Source organism: Caretta caretta, chromosome 8 (genome assembly GCF_965140235.1).
Source record: "Caretta caretta isolate rCarCar2 chromosome 8, rCarCar1.hap1, whole genome shotgun sequence".
Lineage (NCBI taxonomy): Eukaryota > Metazoa > Chordata > Testudines > Cheloniidae > Caretta > Caretta caretta.
Window position 1 is genome coordinate 71836996 of NC_134213.1, and position 26643 is coordinate 71863638.

General features: G+C 42.2%; 1 protein-coding gene across 1 annotated transcript in view; it reads right to left on the bottom strand.

The window, feature by feature from the left end:
* PLPPR4 (phospholipid phosphatase related 4) overlaps positions 1–22581 on the bottom strand; it is a 47654-nt gene extending 25073 nt beyond the window's left edge. Inside the window, exons 1-2 of the mRNA XM_048861644.2 lie at positions 22181–22581; positions 5392–5577 (exon numbers count right to left, since the gene is read on the bottom strand). Coding sequence (XP_048717601.1) covers positions 5392–5577; positions 22181–22258 — 264 coding nt within the window. The 5' untranslated portion in view covers positions 22259–22581. The remainder of the gene's footprint in view (positions 1–5391; positions 5578–22180) is intronic.
* Positions 22582–26643: the final 4062 nt, after the last annotated feature.

Genomic DNA, 26643 nt, shown 5'->3' on the forward strand with positions numbered 1-26643 from the left:
ACCTTTAAATTCCTCCTGGCCAGAGGAAAAGCCCTTTCACCTGTAAAGGTTAAGAAGCTAAGACAACCTCGCTGGCACCTGACCAAAATGACCAATGAGGAGACAAGATACTTTCAAAGCTGGAGGAGGGGAAACAAAGGGTCTCTCTGTCTGTGTGTTGTTTCTGCCGGGACCAGAGTAGGAATGCTGGTCAGAACTCCTGTAAAAAGTCAGTAAGCAATTTAGTTAGATATGCGTTAGATTCTGTTTTGCTTAAATGGCTGATAAAATAAGTTGTGCTGAATGGAATGTATATTCCTGTTTTTGTGTCTTTTTGTAACTTAAGGTTTGGCCTAGAGGGATTCTCTGTGTTTTGAATCTGATTACCCTGTAAGGTATTTACCATCCTGATTTTACAGAGGTGATTCTTTTACTTTTTCTTTAATTAAAATTCTTCTTTTAAGAACCTGATTGCTTTTTCATTGTTCTTAAGATCCAAGGGTTTGGGTCTGTGTTCACCTTTGCAAATTGGTGAGGATTTTTATCAAGCCTTCCCCAGGAAAGGGGGTGTAGGACTTGGGGGATTTTGGGGGGAAAGATGTTTCCAAGTGGGCTCTTTCTCTGTTATATTTGTTAGACGCTTGGTGGTGGCAGCAAAAAGTCCAGGGACAAAAGGTAAAATAGTTTGTACCTTGGGGAAGTTTTAACCTAAGCTGGTAAAAATAAGCTTAGAAGGTTTTTCATGCAGGTCCCCACATCTGTACCCTAGAGTTCAGAGTGGGGAAGGAATCTGGACAATGATATTCAGTTCCTGTTGCTCCCATAATGTAGTAAGTTATGTACGGATCTCTTAGGCTTCTGGAAATTTTATGTTAGAGTATTGGAGTTCCTGGTATGGTTCTCAGTGCTTCATTTTATATATTGCATCTTTTGCATGAATTATGATTCCTTGGAAAATTAATGAAAATTTAAATACAAAATACTTAACTGTGCAACTCAAATTTTGCATAAGTATATTCTTTGTGCATTAACTTCCTAGGATTTTTATTTAAAGGAAAGAAGGAAAAAAATGAAGAAAGGTAAGTCTCTAGTTCCATAATTCACAGGTACCAGTGAGTAACAGACAACTGGTGTGTACCACTGTCATTAGTTTCTATTATTAATACAAGCTAAGTATGCATTTTGGTACAAGGAAATGTACTGGTGTATGTCCTTATTAGTATGCGTGAATTAAGGCATTCCTAGAGCTGGCTAATAATTAATGGTTATAACTTTGACGCTTCTGGACTTATTTTCTTCAAATTTGGCTCAGTATTTAAGTCTCAAAAATATTTTAAAAAATACTCAGACAATTATAGACAAGCCAAGTTCGGAGAAAATGGCTTCAGGAGTTTCGACATTATGAACGTTTAAAATCAGCAAGATAGTTTTGAAAAAAGGCACAATGAACTAACTGTGATGCATCTTTTATTCCGTAATCCTGCTTGATTTACACACCTATTTAACTTGACGCATATGAGTAGTATCACTGACTCACTCTGACTACTCATGTGCATAAAATAATCTCACATGTAAATCTTTGCAAGATAAGGGCTTAAGTACGCACTTGTTGAACACAACGTTTTCTACTGCACAGTCTCATGCAATTTTAAAATAATCATAACTGGCAAATCAAAACCATCTTTTTTAAAAGCAAGAAAATGCACTAGTCATTGGTGAGGATTATTTTCAAAGTAGGTTTTAATTTTCAGCCTTTTTTGCATTTAGCCCTGTCTAAAGCAATATTGTGATTAGAATTGTTCACAATGGGAAAGTACTTTTTTTTTTTTTTTTTTGGCATTCTCACTGAACTGAAGCCTAGTTCAAGGGATTTTGCTCAGACTTAGGTTTTGTCCACACAAACACATAGTTCGCAGCAAGCTCGGGTATAAATCTACCCTGAACTGGCCTGCCATGCACTAAGTGTCCATGTGGCCCCCCCACCCCCTTTTTCTTTTTTTGCTAGGCAGCAAAAATTTCCTAGTTCCCTTTGATCTGCTCCTGCTTCCAAGTAGGATAGACTAAAGTGCATTAGAGAACTTTTTAGCATTTGACAGCTGGGTCCACACGAACACTTAGTGAATGGCAGGCAAGTGCAGGGTAGATTACACCCCAGGTTGTTGTGATCTAAGTGTTTGTATAAATGAGCCCTTAGAAAACATAATCTTCAGGCATATACAAAGCATTGAAAATTTCCATCCAATGGGTGGCTGAGTAAATTATGAGCGTATAAAAACAAGGGGTTAAAATAGGAACTATTTTGCAATCTTAGAGCATTCCAGTTGACTCGTACATAGAATCAGAGAAATGTGGGCAGTTCCTGGCCCAGAGGCATGACCAAATAAGTCCTATGAATCCAGTGTCAAAAAAGACATGAAAAACTCATAACATACCATGGTTCTTCCATTCAGGCTAGAAGTGCTCCCAGAACAGAGATTACCTCCATTGAAAGTGTCTGTTAATAGTCAGCTTTGGTGTAAATACACTGACATCAATAAAGTTCAGTGCACTTATGCCAAGACTGCATCTGGCTCATAGTCCTTGAGCCTGTATGACTTCAGTATGACTCCTGCAGCTGTTCCCTGTAGATGCCAGTGTGAAAATCCATTCTGACAGAATTAAAAAAACCCATAGTTACCCAGCCAATCTGCTCTCCAAGGGCAAGCCTTTTGGATCCAGTTTAGTCAGCAGTGAATAAGCCCAAGGTGGCCACATACACAGCAACATTGCCAATCTCTTGTTTTTATCACAAGTGTCATGATAGTTCATATTTTTTTAAAGCCCCTGCTGCTGAAACCATATTATTTACATGAGACCTATAAAAAGAAACCAATAAAAAAAAACCCCTCATGATTCTTTAAGTCAATCACATGACTTTTTGAATTCCACTCATGATTTTGAAATGCTTGGGCTGGGAATACTGAAATTAGATGCACACCAACATGAATGACCCTGAGGCGGAATTCCTCGGTGAGATGGAAGGGACTGTGGGCAAGAGAGGAGCAGCTGTTCAAGAATGATAAAGAATGTAGGTGAGCTTCCTACCAGTTTCTGAACATGGTTGTTCTTAGCAAAGTTCTCCCAGTGTATATACAGGGCCCATAGGTCACTTTCAACAAATTTTGTCATTCATTGCGTTGCACATTCAAAAAGGTGGGATACCCGAACAGAAGTAGTGACACAGATGTTTACCAGCGTGCCATACCTCTATTTAAAAACTCATAGGGTGAAATCCTGGCTCCACTGAACTCCATGGGAGTTTGGGCATTGGCTTCAATGGGGGCAGGATTTCACCCCTTCTCTTCATTTCTGTATATGCAGAGTCGCATTTTAGAGTTTTCACAATTTCATATTATCCGATCTAGCACAAAGGAATGAATTAATCCCTGGTTAAACTCAAAGGAGTTAGGAACAGGGATGAATTTGTTGCCCTGCCTGTTCTTGTGTACTAGAGGTAGCTATAGCATTGTAGTATCTAAGTGCACAGTTAAATGAGCAAATGAGTGCCCCAGTAAAGCAGTGTAGACAGCACTCTAAGTGTACATAAAAATAACGTTTTTACATTTCATTTTACCTTCACATTGTCATTCCAGCAGGGTTATTATACTAGTAAAGATCATTTTATTTCATTTACTATATAAAAGTAGTTGAATTGCTCATACACTGATATTTAAGTGCTGTACTGGGAAGGTTCTGTTAAAAATTTGTTCTCCCTTTGGATGAGCCATTGAATTAATTTCCTTCTTGCCTATCCTATAGCTTACAAGTTAGATACTCCAGGGCACTTTTGGAAAGAATAATAAATAACCACAGTGTCAATATTCACTCACTGAAGAAACCTGGCTCTTATATCTAAAACTGCATGTAAGCCACTGCTGAGTGTAACCTGGCATCTCCATTTGCCAAAAAAATCCTGCACTAGTGATCACGGTCATTAACAAAACTATGAAAGGTCCTGTACAAACACTATTTCATTCAGCATAATATACAGAACAGTGATTTATATAGGGTGATCTTCACAAAGGGACAGAAGATCCATGCATGCCCTCTAATGTTCATGCCCATAGCAAAGAGGGCATGGGTGGAACTCCACAGTCTCTCCTGTGGACTACAGATGGAAATATCTTTATGCTAGTTTTAATTAGGCCAGTGTTAAGGACTTGTTTGATTGGCCAATGGGTAGTCAGTGGGATCTCAATTTATGGAAATGAATAGTCAAAAAACACTGTGGAGGAGGCTGGGAAATGCACTGAATGAACAGCCATACACAGCCTGCTTTTCATCCCAGGCTGTAAAAGGTGAATTCTATCCCTCCCACCCGCCTTTGTTCTCTGCACAAAGCCCAGTTGCTCAGGGAGGGGTGAATCGCAACCATAATTTACTAGTGTGCTACTAGGAGTCATTTTAAGACAGAGTTAAGGGACTTTTTCACATTGTGTAGAAACTTTCTGCTGTTCCCAGCCTACACACACATGTACTGGCTCCATTTTGTTGTCTTTACACTCAGGCAACTACAGTGAGTGTTCATTGGAATTGCAGATTGCTTGATAGATTGTCTACACTGACACTTTACAGTGCTGCAACTTTCTCGCTCAGGGGTGTGAAAAAACACACCCCTGAGCACAGCAAGTTTCAGCGCTATAAAGCACCAGTGTAGACAGTGCACCAGCCGCACTCCCAGCGCTGGTAGCTATTCCCCTCTTGGGGGCAGCAGCGCTTTAACGTTGCTGGTGAAGACGTGCCCTCAGAGCAGAATTTGGCTCTGGCTCTGTAACCACAGGAAGATTTACTTGACAAAAACGTCAGCACACGTGAAAAGGCATTTAAAGTCTGAGTGAAAAGGAGAGAACAAAATTAATTTGCATTTAAGAGTGTCTTCCATGATAGCCTTTGTCTGATTATGCATTTCCGATTGGCATCTCAATACAAACAGTTAAGAAGGAAACTTTCTTATTTACTCTCATCCTTTTAACATACTTTAACATTTTGTGGGTGTGTGTGTGTGTGTGTGAGAGAGAGAGAGAAATTCCATTGTTAATTTCAATATGATGAATATTTTATTCTTAATTCATAACTGTACCACTTAGGATTAATGGGTAAAATTCTCAAAATTGCCCAAGTGACTTGGGAACCCTAAAGCCGATTAAAAGTCAATAAGAGATTTTTAAAAATCCACACTTTTCTGTTGTAAAGTTTGGGGCCCTATTAACATTTTGTGTTAGAAGGATAAAAATTGCATGTTAAAACCTAACAATCGGATCATCAGCTCATGTAATTCATTGAATTCAATGGAGTCATATTGATTTAAACCAACTGAAGATCTGCTCCTAAATCTTTTTTTAGGGGAGGCAGGTGAACATTCCCATAACTTACTGTGATTGCAGGTCCAGCAAAAGTCAAACTAAGCAACATCAGGAAGGGAACAGCCTCTTGTGTAGGTTCAATGTATGGCATACTCAGACTCCTGTCATAGCAGCTGAATCCAGAGTGAACTGGCTTGAAGACATCAGTAAGTTCAAGAAAATAGAGACTAATAACAGAAGATGCCAGTATGGGCAACTGGGAAGGAAGGAAGGAAAAACAATTCATTGTTATTTCTTTGTAATAATAAACCTAAAAACCCAAACAACCCTATAATATTTATGCAAAAGCAGCAAACTGTGGCCCGCGCCGCTTCCCCGCAGCTCCCATTGGCCAGGAACAGTGAACTGCGGGAGCTGCAGGTGGCCGTGCCTGTGGACGGTCAATGTAAAAAAACGGTCTTGCGGCCCACCAGTGGATTATCTTGACGGGCCGCATGTGGCCCGTGGGCCGCAGGTTGCCCACCACTGCCTTAGTCAATTGAGCTGGTCAAACTATTTGTTGCAATCTTATTTCCCAAACAATTTAGCCTTTTCATCGGTGAGACAATCATGAACAGACTTTGATTTTTTCAAAAGTATGCTCCAATCCTGCAACATAGTGAATTCAGGATGACATGTCTGGTGCCCCAAGGATTACTATATACCGGTGCAGTGGTCAACTTGTTACAGGATTGGGGCCTCATTTCCTATTTATAATTATTTGACAAAAAGGTTACAACAAATATATGCCAACATATGGGTTGTTAATGAAGTCTGACTATTTGCTATATATAGTGAATGATTGTTCAGGTAAATCACATGGTATTGTTTCTGTTTTCTGCCTGAATGACTTACTCATCAAAAGTGTCAAACACCCTTGTTCTTTCAGATACGTTTTATGAGCTGTTCAATCTTAACACTTGCCCCAGAAGTACACCAACAGCCACCTTTTATCCTACTCAGTGTTTTGCTGTTTATCGTGGCCTTTTGTTTAGGGTCCTTCAATCAGTTTTCAATCCACATGACAGTGTATATACCCCTGCCAATTTGAGTTCAATTTCTAAGGAAGATTTTATGAGAAATTGTATCCAATGCTTTTCTTTTATATATATAGAGTGAATTGCCTTCACCTATTCATTATGGGTGAAGGCTTTTTTTCTATTAAAAAAACCCAAACAACTTTGCCGGGCAGGATTTACTCCTGTAGAAAATGCTGATGTTTATGGGTCATGGTTCCTTTATCTAGATGTTTAGTGATTTTATCCTTTAGAGATTAGTTCCATTAATTCATTAGGGAGAAAAGTTAGACTTAAGGAGGAAACTTCACCCAGGCTCTCCCTGAACTTCTGAAAGCACCGATTCTATCAGAGGGCCCTCTTTGGCAGACAGTGTACCAGAGAAGCTGTGGCAATGGCAAGCAAGCAAAAGCACCCTTCTACGAGGGTGCATGTAAGGGCCAGTACAGTCCACAAAGTGACCAGGGTTGGGTGGGGGAGGCAGCTTGGTGGGGGGCAGCAGCATATGATGATTCACTGCATCCCCCTGCTTCTCAGTTTCCATTGAGGAGGTCCTCACTGAGTGCTCAGTAGAACTGAAATCTGCATTTACCCAGCATCACCCATGGAGGAGGGCCACAGTAGAAGCACCCTGCCTGCCCTCCCTTAGGCTGAAACCCCTTGGGATGCAATGAACCTGGCTGGCACAGGGAGGTAAGATTTGCAGTTCCCTGCAGCAGTGAAGGTAAACATGACTAATGGAACGGTAATTGCTAGCATTACTTTTCCTTCTTATTTTGAAGGTGGCTGTTATGTTTGCTTTTCCTCCGCTCCTTAATATAGCTAAAAGTACAAACTTGCAAGGTCCACATAGATTTGCATATACCTACAGCTCCAGTCAGTGGAGATATTTCATAGCACCAAACATGAATTATTCTATTTCCCTTGCAGAAAATATTCTTCTATGCCAACACATCACACTGAGAAAATGTAGTTTTCCTTCAGAATTTAATGTATCACTGGATTATGCTGCATTTTACATCTTTATTGCACATTTCATAAAAAGGGATAAAAGCAGGTGATACATTCTGCTTATATCCATTCTGGAGTAAAACAGAGTGAAGACTGGGTGTGTAAGGTATGTCGGGTGACAAGATAATGAATGATAATGTTTGTAAAGGGCAATGGGAAACTGTCTGGATCCATTAATTAGCCATTTCCAAACTTTAAAATGTTTGCTTTTTTTAGTACAGGTTTTTTTTAAAAAGAAAATGTAATGGGGGGGGGTGAAAGAGGTTGTTAACTGGACTCCACTGAAACAGGCTTTATAATGGGTCTTGGTTTTTGAAAATAACAGCTTTGCTTTGAAGCGCTACACAGCACAAAGAGCTGCAGAGTTTAGCTTGTCTTCAAAAGTATTGCTATGAAAAGTGCACTGAAGGTAGTCTAAGGAATAACTTTGCATTCCTTGTTCTCAGTGGTCAGGTTGATTGTGTTGTAATTACATTTTTGAGGCTGATTGTGACTGCACAGGAAAGGAATGTGAATTGACATCCTGAATAAAGCAAAGAGTGGCATTCCCAAGTGTGTCTTGAAAATAACACAAGAAATCCATTAGATTTACTTAAATAAATAGTAAATTCATCCCATTTGAATTTTGTGATTTCTGCTGTCATTGGAAATAACGTTTTTTAGTTAGATGAATTGTTTAATTCTCATCTCACATTGGGCACTCCAGAGAACTCCCTTTGATTTCAGTGACAGTCCTGCATGCGTAGTAACTCAGTATGATTGCATGGATAAGTAAGGAACAAGGAGCTTTCCCCTGGTTTTCTCCCCCAGCAGTTGGAAGGGACAGTCCCTGTGCTCAGGGGATTATTGAGACTGCTTCTGGGTGCACAAATATCTCCAAATGGGGTGGGAGGATGGAGGCTTATAGTGGTGTATCCCCTTATCTTCCCCTGATGCACTCACCCAGAGCTGTTCAGGTGGGTTCCACTCCTGTGTGACCTGGAGCAAATCACATAATCTCTTTGTGTCTCAGCTCGCGGGAGGTTGGGAGATGTCCATTCAATGGAATGGTACAGTGTACGTGTTATCCCCACCACTGGAAAACTCAAAGAGGGATAGTGGCACAGTCCTACCTTAGCTCCACCTGGGCCAGTGCAGCTCTGCACCATTCTATCGTGGCTAGGCAACACGTAGGCCCACACACAGTGTGATTTCACTGACACCACACATCATGGTTTAGGCAATTGTAAAATCTGACATCAAAATCATTATTATTATTATTTGCAATACAGTAGTACCTAGGGGCGTCAACTGAGATCAGGGCAGCATTGTGCTAGGTGTACAAATCACATAATTAGAAACAGTCCTGGCCTCCAAGAGCTAAATCGACAAAACAGGCAAAGGAATAATTATCCTACTTCTTACAGAGGGGGAGCTGAGGCACAAAGAGATTATGTGATTTGCTCCAGGTCACACTGGTGTGGACCCAGACTTCTTGAGTTTTAGGACAGTATGTTACCAACAAGTCCATATTTCCAATCTGATTGTTTCCCAGCTATATAATTGCATTTATCTAGTGAGATTCAGATATTATTAAATATGTAATATTTTATATAGTGATGTAGTATAATGAGTTAATGGGCCTACAGATCATTTTCGAAGGGATCTGCATTCTGCATATGCTAACTGCAGTTTTATTATTGTTAATTACAAAATCCAGGAAACATCCACATTTGCTTAGAAACCCCCACAAAGGACAGGACTCCATTGTGCTTTTCACTTCTAGGTTTACCATATTCTTTCGGAACATAACCACCCTCTCCCCAAAAGAAAAGAATAACTCTAAAGGCCTAATAACCCCTACAATAATTCCTCAGCAATACAAACAAATACTTTTATAGACAATTTGCAATATATTGTATGTCAGGTCCCATAAGACGTCTTGTTCTTGTATCTTTTTTATCAACCTAAATATAAAATGCATCTTCAAAAAGGCAAAGAAAATAGAAGTGTTTGTTCAATATCCTAAATAAAGTTGCTGTTTAAAAATACGAATACTGATTGAGTATTCTGCTTAGGGCAGCATAAGCATTTTAATTACAGGCATTAGCTTCTGACACCCTGAACATGTGAGACATAATTAGAAGGTAATAATATGCATTGTTTTAATTACAAAATAGAAAATCTTTTTCTTATTTCTAATTGGAATACAAAAAATAAACCCAATGACCTGGGCTAATGAGTCTTCGTGTTCTGACATGATCGGTCGATTGAGAAATTTCTGACTTTTAATCTCTGCTCTGGATTATAATTTATCCCTGGAAATAGAAGATCTGATACAAACCCAGTGAAATCAATGGAAAGATTCCCATTGGTTTCAAAGGACTTTGTATTAGGATCATAATCAGCACAGTTAGGAGAAGAGCTGGTTACAAAACTTCAAATGTTGCCCATTTTTGCTCAAATTTTCATGACACCACCCCCACCCCCATTCTAGTTAAGAGGCTTTCTTAAGACATAGAGTTGTATTATTCATTACTGTGATGATTATTATTTATATTGCAGGGGACCTAGCCCTATCATGCCATTCCCCAAAAAACTTAACAAGAGATAAACATATTCACAAATACTTTCAGGAGAAGAATAAAGGCCAGTGCAAAGCAAAGGAGCTCTAATTAGTCAGCAAGACCCAAACCTTATAGAGGGGGTCCCAGATCTGGTGGAAGCCCCTCCAAGAGATTTTTGTAAACTCATATACTCATAGTTTCTAGTGCATGGGAGGGGGGGGAAAGCCAGGCACCAGCCACTCTGCACTGCGTATGCCTTTGTGGCCATACTCAAAGAGTAGTTATCAATGGTTTGCTGTGAAACTGAGGGAGCGGGGGATGTCTTGTCAAGTGGGAGTTCCACAGGGATCAGTCCTGGGTCTGGTACTAATCAATATTTTCATTAATTATTTAGAGAGTATACTTCTAACATTTGGAGGGAGGGGTTGCAAACACTGGAGGACAGGATTAGAATTCAAAATGACTTTGACAAATTGGAGAATTGGTCTGAAATCAATGAAATTAAATTAAATAAAGACATGCAAAGTACTTCACTTAGGAAGGAAAAATCAGATGCAAAACTACAAAATGGGGAATAACTGGCTAGTTTGTAATATTGCTGAAAAGCATCTTGGGGGTTATAGTGGATCACAAACTGAATATGAGTTAACACTGTGATGCAGTTGCCAAAAAGTCTAATATCATTCTGGGGTGTATTAACAGCAGTGTTATATGTAAGACATGGAAGTTAATTGTCCTGCTCTACTTGGCACCAGTAATGCTTCAACTGGAGTAATCTGTCCATTTCTGGGTGCCACACTTTAGGAGAGAGATGGACAAATTGTAAATATTCCAGAGGAGAACAACAAAAATGATAAAAGGTTTAGAAAACCTGATCCATGAAACAGGTTAAAAAAATTAGTTATGTTTAGTCAATTGTTCTCTATGTTCACTGAAGGTAGGAAAAATAGTAAGAGACTTAATCTGCAGTGAGGGAGATTTAGATTAGATATTAAGAATAAACTTTCTAACTATTAAGTATGGTTAAATTCTGGAATAGGCTTCCAAGGGACGTTGTGGAATCCCCATTACTGGAGGCCTTAAGGTGGATAAACACCTGTTAGGGATGGTCTAGGTTTACTTGGTCCTTCCTCAGTGCAGGGGGCTGGATTTTGAGGTCCCTTCCAGCCCTACATTTCTATGATTCTTAAACCAAAATATTTCCAAGTGAAAAGGCACACAGGACTGAATGCTCCCAGAAGCAATAATCAGTTACATTCTGCCACCTCAGATGTTATCATTACCACTACCATTCGTATTGCTGTAGTGTGACTGGTGCTGAGTGATGGTGACAAACCCCTTTTACTAAAGAGCAGAAGCCTGCAGAAGGGTAAGATCAATGCTGGGTTAGCACAGAATCTATGACTCGATGCTTCTAGCCACAAACCCCTCCTGCTAGCTTGGAGCACTGAACACAGTTAAAATCTTGGGCCGAGGGCTTTACCCTTTCACAGGTTCTTTTCAGAATCCCGACATTTGCATTCATAACCATGCTGTCCAGCTATCAGAAAAAAAAAAAAAAGGTTTTCCTCCCCCTTGGAGAATTTTCCAAACCAAAGCTTCATTTTCTCTGCAAGTGATGTTTGCTCTGAGTCACTAGCAAGCAAATATTGACCATTTCATGAAATGACATTGTCAAGAACTTTAGGTCCAAAATATATGTTTTCTTAAACAAAAGAAAAGAGACAAATAAAAAACACATTCCCAATTGGAAAAGCCTATTATTCTGCCAAAGAAAATGGCAATCTGGTCCCCCCAGTATGACAGTATTTTGCTGATGCTCAGGGAACACAAAAATAATAAATTCCCTGACTAAAAAACTAAACACCTTGATGGTCAACTCTGGTTAGCATCTTTACAACAACTCACCTAGTGAAGACTTCACACTGATCTTCACCTGCATGAAATTGTCCTCATAGATCCTCTATGTATCAATAATACATTGTATGACACATCTATGCAATCTTTGTGCTTCTTCATAACATGCTGTACTCTACACCTGTTGTTTGTTACCTATGACTCTCTTCATGATCGTAAAGTATATGTATTATCTTATTTACATTATTGTTGTTGTGCCGGAGCGTGTATGTGGCTGCCAGCAGGCGTGTCTTAGATCTATAGGCTATGAAGCTGATGGATGTGTTAGCTGCCTTCTATCAAGGGTAAATGAGGGAGCAGTTAGCCTCTTCATTTCATGATAACTGAAACAACAGAAGAAACCATCAAAGGCCATGCCTCAGTAAAAGCTGAGCCATGTGGCCAGAGGGGTTTGCCTGGAGACTGACTGCAATGCAGGGGCTGGGGCATTGATTTGATTGCAGCTGTCTGAGGCCAGGCCTACACTATAAACTTACATTGGTATAAATAATGGAAGTGGATTAACTGTCATGGAAGTGGATTAACTACGCTGACGGGAGAAGCTCTGCTGTAGCATATTAACAGCTTCACTGAAGTGCTACAGCTGCACTGCTGCAGAGTTTTAAGTGTAAACCTGCCCTGAGTGTGTGAAAAGAACGGGAAAGTGAGCAGAAAACCAGAGAAACCATGTGAACATTGCCCTAGGAGGAAGCCAACAGAGAGCTTTCTTTTGTGCAGAGTACAGGCTGGAAAGACAGGCTTTGAAACTGTGAGCAGAGAAACTGCCTCCTCTGCCTTCTGCTTTTCTTTCCTACTGTGATCACGGAAACAGGACTGTGGGTGCATTCTACATAAAGAAACAAGATTGCACCAAAGAAATATCTGACTAGTAAAATCAATTTCTTGTTCTAACAGAAACAATCCAACAAGGCCCTGAATACTGACTTACTGGTTAGGCCAAAGGACAATGTTGTTGATAAATTTATCAATACCATATATTGCAGTATCACCGAGAGGCCACAACAATGGGCTAGTAGGTCATGGGATCTACCACACTGCTGCTTAGCCTCGGGGTTTCAATGTGGAAATCTGGGCTAGAGTTAAAAGACCATGGTCCCCTTTTTTTGGAAGTGAGTAATATTTTAAAGCATGAGTTTCTGAGGGGGAACTCTCTTTAAAGAGACTTGCACACAATTATATATTTTTTGTTGTCTGCTCCACAGCTTAGGAGGGTCATTGGGGTGGGCCCCAAGAGCAACACTGCCAAATGTGTTCAGGGCACAATATTCCCACCTCCTCTCCTTCTCATGAGCTGCTGGAGAGGCTGGCAGGATGGTGGTGTGGAATGCAGGTCTACAAGTGCATTCACCATGCACTTCTAGTGGTGCAGGGGGCAATGCATAAGGAGTGATAAATGGTAGCAGTTGCCAGAGCAGGCTCAACCTTTGGTGGAAGCTGCCTGACTGAGCAGCAGACACCTCTGTCCTGGCCTCAGAATGTGTTAGAAGTAAGAACAAGCAGAGCTCTCCTTAGCATGCTTTGGCCAGGTCTTGAACATAATTCCCCCAAACAAAACTGACTCCTGTGCACCTTGACCACACTTCAGGGCCAGCCAAAAGATTTCAGTGGAGCTTAGAGCTTCTTTCAGGTACATACCAGACTGAACTGACACCTTTCACATAAAAAGGTATGTATGTGAGGAGAGTGGGTCATTAGGATGCCCCTCCCCAGCCTCCTGCTACTGCATGACCCAGGTGCTTGTCCATTTCACCCCTCATAGTTGCTCACATGATTAGCTTAGGAATAGTAAACTGATGCTGCTATCTTCACAAGGTAAAGGGCTAGACATATGATCTTTATTGTGATGAAAGTGGAAACACCCCTTCATGGGACCAAATCATCAAAATGATTGTGTGCAGCTCATCAGTGTTACCGGTTACATTTTTATTTTTATTTTATTTTTTAAGATTAAACATGCTTTTTCATTGGATTTAAATTTAGGGAGGAAAGTCCTCCATTGTGCCTCCAAGAGACATTGGTGTAGTTCCTGACTCTTTCTGAACCCTTTAATTAGCATACAGCAATTGCCCTTTCCCCGAAATTGGGGAGCTGATCCTATAATTCCTTATAGAGGTAAAACTCCCATTCTAATCACTAAATTCCCATAGGCAATGCATATCCTGGAAGTCAAGCCTACAAAAACCTTGCAGAGTCCTAAGCAAATAATTTTAATGCAGATGTGTGTCATGCGTATCTACACATCTAAAAAATCCAGAAATGACTGAGAAGTGGAATTTTTGAGATACTTAGTGATGTGCATCGACATCTGACATTTTGAATCTCACCTTGTCAGTATAAGTTAAAAATGAATGGGAACTAAGTTTCTGGTCCTGAGATACACTGAACATCCTCAACACCCATTTATTTCAACTGGAGCCGAGGAAACCAACCAGTTTACAGAACTGACTGCTACAATAATATAATAGATCTCTTTTGTGTTTTCTAAGGTACTGCCTACTACTGGCTTTCTAGCCTGTCTGGTAGCCAACAAAAGTGGATGGATTATCAATTCTCAGAGAAGGGATCCACATTATAACAGTGATTGGTTGGGTCACATACTGTCTGCTTGAGGAAATACTGCCAAAAGAAACCCCATTACCACCTTACATATCACATGAAAAGGTAAGGAACAAAACTTAACTCTGTGGATAGTCTCTCTGAGCTGCATTCACGTCTCAGCAAACCCAGAGACAAGTAACTGGTGTAGGGATATTCTGCCAATAAATCCACAGTAACACAAAGTTTATAGGCCAATTATTCAGCTAGCATTTAAATCTACAGAGCTTTGCTGACTTACAGGAGTTCAGGATCTGGCATTCTGTATTTCAGCGTACTGAAAATGGGTGAAATCTTGACCCCATTGAATTCAGCGGGGCCAGGATTTCATCTACTGAGCCTGATTCTCCGATTCCTTATACCCATTATACATTGGTTAACTTCATTGACTTCAGTGGGGTTACTCTATATTTATACATGTGTAAGTGAGAGAAAATTAGGCCTTCTGTGTTTGTACATGCAAACCTGAAGACAAAAGGCAAGGGGTAAAATCCTGTCTCCATATAAATCCGTGGTAAAACTCCCAGGCTCCAGGATTTCACCCCAGATATTTTTTGATGTTTGGTTAATGAGTGAAGAAAAATCACACACAGATTTTTCCTTGAAACAGAGCATATTCCTGTCACTATGAATAAATGTATTTGTCCATGCTACATCTGCAGACATCTTCATCCTCTGGGGAACAGGAGGTATATATCCCTGGAAGTTTTCCAGATTCATACTTAAAATGTGAGGCACTAAGCTTCTGGCTATTGTCCTTGAATGTACTGAGGATGTACTCTGAATATGCTAACGAGGGAAGATCAACAAAGCAAAGGGCAGATCTCTTTCCAGGAATGGTCACAGACAATGGGCTTGTCTACACTGGCACTTTACAGCGCTGAAACTTTCTTGCTCGTGTGAGGAAAAAACACCCTCCTGAGCGCATCAAGTTTCAGCGCTGTAAAGCGCCAGTGTAGACCGTGTACCAGCGCCCCTCGTGGAGGTGTTTTTTTCAGAGCGCTGGGAGAGGTCTCTTCCAGCCCTCTGCCGTGACTACACAAGCCACATTAAACCACTGCTGCGGCAGCGCTTAGTGTTGCCAGTGTAGACTAGCCCAATGTTTCAATTCCTAATATTTTTCTGATGGTGATAGATCTTTCATTATGAAAATATCCTTCTATTAAACAGATGCAAACTGAGCTTCCATGAGTAGTCCTCTCCCTTAGTTTTTAAAGAAGAGGCCCAGATTATCCACATATTCTATACAACTGTGAAACATACAAACATAATTAAAAAATAACACAGATCAGTTTGTGTGGAAGTGCTGATTAATTTACACTTCAGGTAGGTAGCGATGCACAGGTAAAACTAAATCCAGCCAGATCACGTGATATGTGCTTCTGCAAAGTGTAAGACTCTTACTGTCATTATAATAGGGTCATTTAAAACTAATGTTTAAATACACTTTAAACATTTTTATGAGATACATACTAATTCACGAATAGTGAAAACTGCAAAAAGTCATGAAATGTTTTATGCTGTGTTTAATAAAGTTTCATTAATTTTTTTGTAGGTTTTCTGCTTCCCTATTTTTTCAGCCTAGACCACATCCACTGTATCTGCTGCTCTAATTCTTTTCTGTATGTCTGTAGATTTCCTTCTCACTTCTACAGCTTCTAACCCATGGGCCTGCTTCTCCGTTTATCTAATCTCTGTACATCAGGAATAACTCCACTGAAGCCACTAATGTAAAATTGGTGTAAGTGAGAGGAGAATGTGGCCCTGTAGCTCTAATAAAGTAAGTTAGATAGGGCCTGATCTGATCTTACATCATTTTTATGTAGAATGTAACTTGGTTGAGTTTTGTTCAGTTACTATTGATTGACACTGCTATATATCAGATCAGAATCAGGCCCACAATTTTTTTTTAGATTGAAACTATCAATAGAAATGCAGCCTCGCTTGCTAAGTTACTATATAATCATATTTGGTCCAGTGTTATAAATCCTTATAATCATAAGTATTGGTTACTAACATGAGTAGTCTTGTTGGCATCATGGTAATAAACACTGTGCCTAGTAGTAAGCATCTGCAGGATTGGAATTATTGTCGTCCTCTTCTCTCTATCACTTCCTCATCCTCTCCCTTAATTGTAGTCTCTGACTGTTTTTTGTCTCATTTTAGGGCTCAATTCTGCAAACAGATATTACTGGACATAATTGTGCTTATTCCTCTGAGTAGTACTTGACTTCAGGATAGTAAGTACTGCTCCCCATAGTGCGAGTTTGCAGGCTCAAGCCCTTTGAAGGCAGAAAATCTGTTTGTTTTAATTTTGCTCTATAAAGTTCCATGCATGTTTAGGTTACATCAGTGCATCTTTTCCTTCCCTGTTTATGTATTATGTATTACATTATGCTTATGTATTAATCTACCCTTCTATATTGTGTGATTTTGGTTTTCCATTTTCTCCTTTTCCCTGGATAATTTTCTGGGCCCTTCCCTTTCCTCTGGTGTTCGGGGAAATAATGCCTGTCTACAGTTTCCCATTATTTTGCTGACATTATTAGTGATAGATCTGCCTTCTTCCTGTGGCCCTGATCCTCCAGCATTTTCTGATTGGCATTTCATTATTTAATTGCACCGGTGAGAAAGAAGCTCCTCATGTCTTTCTCAAAATACAAAATGAAACTAATTGTTGCTTAGCCACAAGGAGCAATGGATTGGGACTTGCAACTAAGAACGGGCCAGGGGAGGGCAAGCCTGACCTGAGAGTAGGGCAGAATGGAATGGGAAGGAAATATACAGAAAGGTGAGATGTACAGAGGGGAGAAATTGCATTTTTCATCATTTTTCATTATTCACCTACTGAATTAAACCCTTTAAAACATTTTTGTTATTAAATACATTTTGAAAATCCCAAATTGTGTACATTTAAGAGGTGGCTGGTTTACTTAAATCTTGTCTCCTATATTCATGTTTACACTTATTTGGATGATGATGTTGCCTATGGTATGCAAAAAGCATCCACATTGTGTACTAATGCCAGTTAACCTCACAGGGCCTGCCTGTCTTGTCCCTTACATTAGTAGCTCTATTGACTTCAATAGAGCTATTCCTGATTTAAACACATATATATGAGAGGTGAGCCAGTTTCACATTCTTCTTTAACTAATCACAATTCAAAAATGTTTAAGCCATTTTCCTCCTTCTGCTAATGCCACCGCAGGGGCTATCAGGTGGCTGTTTCATTAATCACAGTATTATCGTGTACTATAAAGTTCCAAAAAGAAAAGGAGTACTTGTGGCACCTTAGAGACTAACAAATTTATCTGAGCATAAGCTTTTGTGAGCTACAGCTCACTTCATCTGATGCTGTAGCTCACGAAAGCTTACGATCGAATAAATTTGTTACTCTCTAAGGTGCCACAAGTACTCCTTTTCTTCTTGCGAATACAGACTAACACGGCTGCTACTCTGAAACCTATAAAGTTCCAGGAGCACATTCTCAGGGATCAGATTAGAGTTGGATATATGTGGGTAAATCATAAATATATGTCTTACCACTAGAAACTGAACAGAAGAAGAGTTGGGGGGGAGGCAACCATAACAATTTTCTAATTTGAATACTGGATACTCTGGACTCAGTCCACTTTTTCGCAGGTATCAATTAAGTCTACTGAATTTACTCTCGATTTACACAAGTGTAACTGAAAGCAGAATTTGGCCTTCTGTCTCAACAAATATACCTGCAGGTGAAAAGTAGAGAAATAGAAGAGTAGGACAATAGCCTCAACCCTAAACCTTTAGGGGAACTGGAGTTGGGCCCCAGTTGCAAAGTTTGAGTCTCTGCATTTGGATCCAAATTTCCGTAAATGTTGTATCTGTTCAGATCTGGAGCTTTGGTTTTGAACAATACACAGACCGGGGCCAACCATAACATTCAAATCTAGATGTGAACATCCTCAGTGCTGCCAGGTGCTAGACATGGGCAAGGTGGAAGGGTCCTCACAGCTTGTCCTGGAATCCTAAGGTTTTCAGTTTTAGTTCCCCTCTCTACTTGTAAGGGTCTGTATCCTGACAACTTTCCTTACAACAGATGAGGACTGAAGCCACTTCATCTGGTATACAGAAAGCCAATTTCTGCATAACAACATGGATATGCTAAAAACCTCTCCACTCTGCCTCTGCAACAGCAATAATATAGCATGGGAGATTCCCTTGCTTTTCTAGTTTCTATTAAACTCATTCCCCAAGCTGGGCATATTCCTGCAGCCCACCACTGATGAGGCTGGTGCACAGAAATACATACAAAATCTATTTGCTTTATCCTTTACAAACAAGCAGTGTGGGGTCTCCTCTCTTCTCTATAAACGTATGTAACTCCCACTGACACTAATGGAATGTGCATAAGAAGGGGGCAGAGTCCTGCTTTGGCCCAATGGAGGTGAATCAATAGAAAATGGAATTTAATAATGAAGAGTTTAAAAACAACTACAACAAAGAAATCCTAATTATTAAGGACATGTGACATTTTGCAGTAATGCAGTTTGTCACCTGACAGCATTTCCCAAAGTGTCTGTGCACAGTGGGTGAAATTTTCTAATCCTACATAAAGCCCAAGCACAATGGTCATACTTAAAAACTTGTCTGTTGTCTTAGATAACCATCAGCAGTAGCAGTTTTCTCTAGGTCAGTGGACAGACTATTATTTGTATTATAGTAGTGCCTATACTAGAGGCTCCAACTGAGATCAGAGCCCCATTGTGCTAGGTGCTGTACATACACAAAATGAAAAACATGCCTTGCCCAGAGAATTGCAGCCTAAATAGAAAAGAGAGACAAAGGCTCCTCTTCACAGCTGAGGAGCTGAGATTCAAGGAGATTAAGTGACTTACCCAAGGTCTTACAAAGAGTGTGCAGTAGAGCTGAGAACTGGCCCCTTATCTCCTGAGTTCCAGTCCAGTGACTTAGTCATAAGAGCTGCAGTCGCTTTAGTGTGGTTTGCACTATACAAAGTACAGGGAGTTTCTAAGGAATACTGCAAATAGATTCCAAGGCCAGAAGACAGGTTTCAGAGTAACAGCCCTGTTAGTTTGTATTCGCAAAAAGAACAGGGGTACTTGTGGCGCCTTAGAGACTAACCAATTTATTTGAGCATAAGCTTTCGTGAGCTACAGCTCGCTTCATCGGATGCATCCGATGAAGCGAGCTGTAGCTCACGAAAGCTTATGCTCAAATAAATTGGTTAGTCTCTAAGGTGCCACAAGGCCAAAAGAGACCATTGTGAATATCTCCTCTGACCTCTTGTATAATAACACAGGCCAAGGAACTTCCACAAAATAATTCCTAGAGCAGATCTTTTAGAAAAACATCCAATCCTGATTTAAAAATTGCCAGGGATGAATAATTGGTAAATTGTTCTAATCGTTAATTACTTTCACCATTAAAAATGTACACCTTATTTTCACTATAAATTTGTGTCTAGCTTCAACTTCCAGCCATTGAATTGTGTTATACCTTCATCTGCTAGTTTGAAGAGCCCGTTGTCAAATGTGTATTCCCCATGTTGGTATTTATAGACTGTGATCAAGTCACCTCTTTAGCCTTCTCTTTGTTAAGCTAAATTGACTGAGCTCCTTGAGTCTATACTAAATTCTGAGGTAATGTTATCCCAGGCAAAACTGATTTTAAGTGTGACCACTGTTCTTGGGCTATGCGCTCCTGTTCGAAAAAATCATCCCACCACAGTGTGGGATCAGACCATAGAGTTACAGTGCAACCCCTCAAATCCCCAAGTGGCTGCTACTCCCCTTGTGTGCATGTGTGAGGGGGCCCTTGGTTACTAGATCAGTATAGAAGTGGTCCCTTCCCTTGTCTGCCCCCTAAGCCCTTCTCAGTGATGGGATGGCCTCCGATAGTATAGAGCCCTCTGCTCCAGTATGAGGAGGATAGAGAGGCCCCCACCTAGCTGGCTTCTCTACCCATGACCTCTTTCCTCTGACAAGAATACTACAGGAATTATGTGGCCCAGAAGGAGCCTTCCATCAGTGGGTATATTTCACCAAGTGGGCCTAATCCACAATAATAAGACACGTCTGTTACTTTAAAATCTAACATTCTCTGAAAAGTATCCCATCCAATATTATTTTTAATATGATTCATCTCCCTTGTTCCAGGCAACTAGTAGGGAATTTATGGGGAAGAGAGACAGCCTGCCACCACTTACAAGCCCCTCTCATACTGTGGCCTCCTATCTCCCAGTATATTTAAGCAAGATTTTTAATATTGCCGTTCAGGCTAAAAATTATACTTAGTTCTTACATAGCCCTCCTGTTTTTAACCTTCAAAGCTCTTTTTGTGCATTATCTTCAGCACACCTCTGTGAAGCAATTACTACCATCCTTGTGTTACAGATGGGGAAACTAAGGCACAGAGGCCGAGTGACTCAGTAACTGCCCTACTGTAAGTGGGGTCATCAGAAGCAAGCTGTGTTCACTTACTGCTCGGTTAACAAACACAGAAATCACATACTCATTTCCTGAAGCTGAAACCATGTTTGCTCTTTTACTTACTGTCAAAAGAGGCTAAAATCCTCTCAGCAATACACCAGTTCTGAAGCAGTGAGAGCCTGTGGAAGTGTAAAAAGAAAAGGAGTACTTGTGGCACCTTAGAGACTAACAAATTTATTTGAGCCTCTAAGGTGCCACAAATACTCCTTTTCTTTTTGCGAATACAGACAAACACGGCTTCTACTCTGAAACCTGTGGAAGTGTAACTTCACCTGGCACCAACAGAGCAGCCATGACATGTTTCAATCTTTCAGTACAAAATCTACTGAGAAACTCTTTCACTTTTTCAAGATACAAAACGTGCATTGTTACCTAGCTATCTCTGACAATCCAAGCAGGTTACTGCGGACTGATTAAAAACACAATGCTGATTATCTAACAACTTTAAACCATATTCATTTTTTTAACATTCCTTCTACAACATGACTTTCCTTTCATGGAGATAATACATGCAATATCTGTTTGCATATAAACCCCTCTCTGAAACATGTCTTCCTGTTGAGATGATCCTATGTCTGTGACATGGTTTCATTTCGCTGCCAGTCCATTTGCAAAATGACTCTCTCGGAAATAATTCCCATAAAAGCAGCCTGTATCCTGCAAGGAAGATTTTAATCTCAAACCAGCTCTTCAGAATACTGATGGCTGTCTGGTACTGATTTTATTATGCAAAGCATCACCTACATATTTTACATGAAATGGTTCTGAAACATTATCAACATGAACTCTCTCTTTTTCGAGATGTAAAGAACATCCCTCCCCCCACCCCACCGTGGATTACAGCTCAGATGATGTAGACCCAGTTTCAGAACCAGACGTGAACTCCATGCAAATATATTACAAGCAAAGCTTAATGTTACCCTAACTGAAATCCACAGCCAGGTACGAGTCAGACCCAGAACCCAGGCACATGCTGACATAACAAACACTGACAGAGGAATGAGACACGCTGCCATACTCTCACACATGCATAATACGCCGATAGAACATTCTCTCGCTCAGCACGTACAGCTCTCCCCAGTGCTATTCTCTACATCTTCACCTAGGCAGTGAGGAAGGCACTAACCAGAGCAGACCCCAGTGAAAGACGCATGCTGTCAGGGACCAAAGTTGTTCCTAAAATGCCTCTAACGAGCTGCATTGTGCTAAAGCTGAAGGGACACGCGCTCAGGTGCTTCACTCACCTCCACAAAATAAAAGCAGGGCAATAGAGTGACGCTGTCCTTGGTCACTTTGCCTTTTTGCCTCTCCTTCGCAGACATGCTGGCTAAGGGGCTGAGCTGGGCTCCTCTTTTAGGGATGGGGATGAGTGCTTCGAAGCAGGCTTCCTCTCCTCCCGCTCCGGTGCCTTGTGTGGATGTCACATGCCCCAGAGGCCCCTCTGGAGAGCTCAGCGTGAAGCTTCCCCCTTCGCAGCAATCCCTTGTGCCACACGCCGGCAGCCCAAAGCCTGTTCTCTGCGAGAGATCTCCTTCCTTCCCCAAAGCCGCCGCAATGGCTTCCACCCCCAGCACAGAGCCCTGGCTTTCTCTGCCCGAGGAGGATTCGCTGCGCTTACAATCCTGAAGCTTCGTACAATATTCATGGGCTTGACGTCAAGAAACCTACTCCAGGGAAAACGAAGGGGCCCCATTAGCCTACAGGAGGAGGGGAGCGTGCTCCAGCCACCTTAACCCTTTCCCTCCTGGATGTACTGGTTTTGAGTATTCAGGAAGGGCGGGGAAATCCGGTGGGCAGCAGAGCTTGGAGACGGGATCATGGGGAAGATGGGCAGGAAGGCTGTAAAGTGGTAGGAGTTAGTTGCAGCAGTTGAGGGGCAAGTAGGTCCTGAGATTCCTGCGGAGCACAAGGGGAAGCTATGTAGGAAGCTCTGAAGAGGGAATGGCCAAGTGCAGTAGGTGACCTTGGCTCCACCGTCCCACAAGTGGGACATCAGGGGTAGCAATGATTCCCCACTTCCTCCATTGCAGGGACAAAAGTAGCTGCAGCAGGCCCCTCCTCACATACAGGGTGTGGTGGCCTGGTGGGGAAGGCAGGAGTGATGTGAAGGTGAGTCCAGTGGTTCTTCCTCCCGCTGCCCCCTCAGCATAGGGGAAACAGGAGGCTGGAGTGGTGGGTAACCAGCAGGTGGCAGATATGTACATCATTGGCTGGGGGGTCTGTGTGCTGGTTGGGCAGGCGGGATCTGCCCAGGGGTGAAGGAGAGAGCTGAGAAGGACCTGCAGAGCTAGTTGGCTTTTCAAGAGTAAGATCCAAAGTTGCAGCGCTCCAGAAGCATTACAGTGGGGGAATTTTCAAGTGGCTGGGGTCACTTTGACAAGGTAACTAGTTTGGTGGATAGGAGGAATGCGATGGACATAATATACCTGGACTTTAGCAAATTTTTTGACACAGTCGCACATTCTGTAACTAAACTGAAGAAATGCAGGCTCAGTAGACTACCATTAAATGGATGTATACTTGATTAAATAACGCTGGACCCAGAACCCCTGTGGAACCCCACTCGAGACCTTCTTCCAGGCTGACTTCATTCATTAATAGTTACTCTTTGTTTGCGGTTGTTTAATATCTTTATTAATTACCTGGATGTAGGAATAGAGGGCATACTGATCAAATTTGCAGATGACACAAAGCGGGGGCGGGGGGGTTGCAAACACTTTGGAGAATAGAACTAAAATTCAAATGGATCTTGATAAATTGGAGAACTGGGCGATAGACAACAAAATGAAATTAAACAAAGACAAATATAAGGTGCTACACTTAGGAAAGAAAAACCAAATACACAAATACAGAACGGGGGAAACTGGCTTGGCAGCAGCACTGCTGAGAAGGATCTGGGAGTTGTGGTGGATCACAACCTCAACATGAGTCAACAGTGTGATGCTGTTACAAAAAAAGCAAATGCAATTTAAGGTTGCAGTAACAGAAGCATAGAATGCAAGTCACGGGAGGTGATAGTACCACTCTACTCGGCACTGATTAGGCATCAGCTGTAGTTCGGTGTCCAATTTTGGTCACCAATGTATAAAAAGGATGTATAGAACCTGAAAAGGATCTAGAGGTGGGCGATGAAGATGATCAAAGGGATGGGATGCAAGCCATATGGGCAAAGACTGAAGGAACTGGGTATGTTTAGTTTGGAAAAGATGAGGTTAAGGGCGGGACATGATAGCAGTCTTCAAATACTTGAAAGCCTGCCAAAAAAAAGGTGCAGAAAAATTGTTCTCTCTTGCCACAGAGGGCAGGCCAAGAGGCAATAGGTTCAAACTACAGCACAGCAGCCTTAGATTAAATCTCAGGAAAAACTTCCTAAGTGAAAGAACAGTGGGACAATGGAACAAACTGCCTCGGGAGGTTGTGGAATCTCCTTCACAGGAGGTTTTCAAAAAGAGGCTGGATGGCCATCTGTCTTGGATGGCTTCGACCAGGGGTGGGCAAACTTTTTGGCCCAAGGGCCACATCGGGGAATAGAAAGTGTATGGCGGGCCATGAATACTCACAAAATTGGGGTTGGGGGGCAGAAGGGGGTGCAGGCTCTGGGGTGGGGCTGGGAATGAGAGCTTTGGGGTGCAGGAGGGTGCTCCGGGCTGGGATTGAGGGGTTTGGAGAGCAGGAGTGGGATCAGGGCTGGGGTGTTATGCTTAAACAAAACACACGAGATCTTTTTATAGGGGAAAAGGCAACACGCCGCATTTATTGAGAATACAGCAATTAGCATATGCTTTTCAGTCACACACACACACACACCATGCACACAGTCCTGCCAGTCAATGTTTATCGTTACCAGTCCAGAGTCTGGATCAATCTAGTGGCCAGCCAGATTGGATGCAGAGAGGAGCCGGGCTCTGTCGGTTGCGATCCGATGCTCCTGGAGTTGCTGGCAAAATGAACCCAAAGCCCCATGGCAAAGCACCCTGTTCTTATAGTCCTTTTTCTCCGTTGAAGTCTATGGATTTTGCTGTGTCAGTTTATGACTGGTTACTCCTCAGTGGCTGTTATCTTTTGATGGCCCAAAACACCTCCGGGAGCATCATCCTGTCTGGTTTCAATTTAATCAATTATCTTGTGTTTTAAGGGTGCCAGCCTTCACCTCAGGTCGTCAGTCTGCCCCTCCTCAACCATGGATGCAGCTTGATGGTTGTCTGGCATCTTTAAGTCTCTTCAGTCTCTTCACGCCTCCTCCCTTGGTCATCTGGCTTTAACAATGGCCTTCACACCTTATCTTTTCCTGAAGCATGCATTCCTCATTTACACAAACAGTTCTTTACAGAGACCTCCAAAAGGTAAGAAATAGCCGTGTTTTATATTGAACAAGAAAGGCATCGTAAATTAGGCCTTACTAAGGGCATGGCTACCCTCGAAACTTCCTGCGGCAGCGCTTCGAAGCGGGAGTGTGGTCACGCACCGGCGCTGGGAGAGAGGTCTCCCAGCGCTCCTGGTACTCCACCTCCACGAGGGGATTACCATAGAGTGCTGGGAGCACAGCTCCCGGCGCTGGGGCACTGTTTGCACTGACGCTTTACAGCGCTGTAACTTGCGGCGCTCAGGGGGGTGTTTTTTCAATCCCCTGAGCGAGAAAGTTGCAGCGCTGTAAAATGCCAGTGTCGCCAGAGCCTAAATCTTGCAACTGTCTTTTCCTATGCTGGGGCCTAGGCCTTCGAAAGTCCTCTACTCTAATTAACACAGACACAGACGAAATCCTGCCTGTCACTTGCAAGGCATGAATAAAAAGAAAATGGCTAATACTAGTATCCACTATCCTATTCATTTATTCTAGTACCTTAATTCCTCCTATAAAACATACACTGTATATAGCCAAAACATAACCAATTATATAGCACAGTACCCATGGTACAGCAGGGGCTGGGGGTTGGGGCATGAGGAGCGGCTCAGGGGGGCGCTTACCTCAAGCAGCTCCCGAAGGCAGTGGCATGTCCCTTCTCCAGCTCCTATGGGAAAGCCAGGCCAGGCGGCTCTGTGCGCTGCCCCGTCCGCAGGCACTGCCCTTGCAGCTCCCACTGGGGCACGTAGGAGCTGGAACGGGGCCATGCCGTGGCTTCTGGGAGCCGCGTGGTGAGGCCCCAACCCTGCACCCTGGCTGGAGGGGTCCGAGCCGCTGGTGCAGCCCCCGACCCAGCGTCCTGGCTGGAGCGCCGGAGCAGGGCCTAGCTGCGAGGTGTGGCCCCGACCCAGTGCCCTGGCCAGAGTGGGGCCATCCGCTGATGCAGCCCCCGACCCAGTGCCCCGGCCAGAGCACTGGAGCGGGGCTGAATCACTGGTGCGGTCCCTGACCCACCGCCCCAGCCAGAGCACCGGAGCGGAGCCGAACCATGTGGATGACTGGGTCATCTGGTCTAACCTTGACCTAACCCCTGCCAAGATGCAGGATTTGTTGTGTCTAAACCAGGGGTGGGCAAACTACGGCCCGCAGGCTGGATACGGCCTGCGAGCCATTTGTGGTCCATTCTAACCCTATGGTTCTATGGTTCTAAGTTCACTTCGTGCCAGCTATATCAGCACAAAGCAGACTCCATACACAAGGAAATTGGGGCCATTGACCTCATTGGAGTTACTCCTGATTTACCCCAGTAAGAAGGAGAAGAATCAGGAATAGAAAGTAAAAGCCACAAGGACCACTGATTAAAGT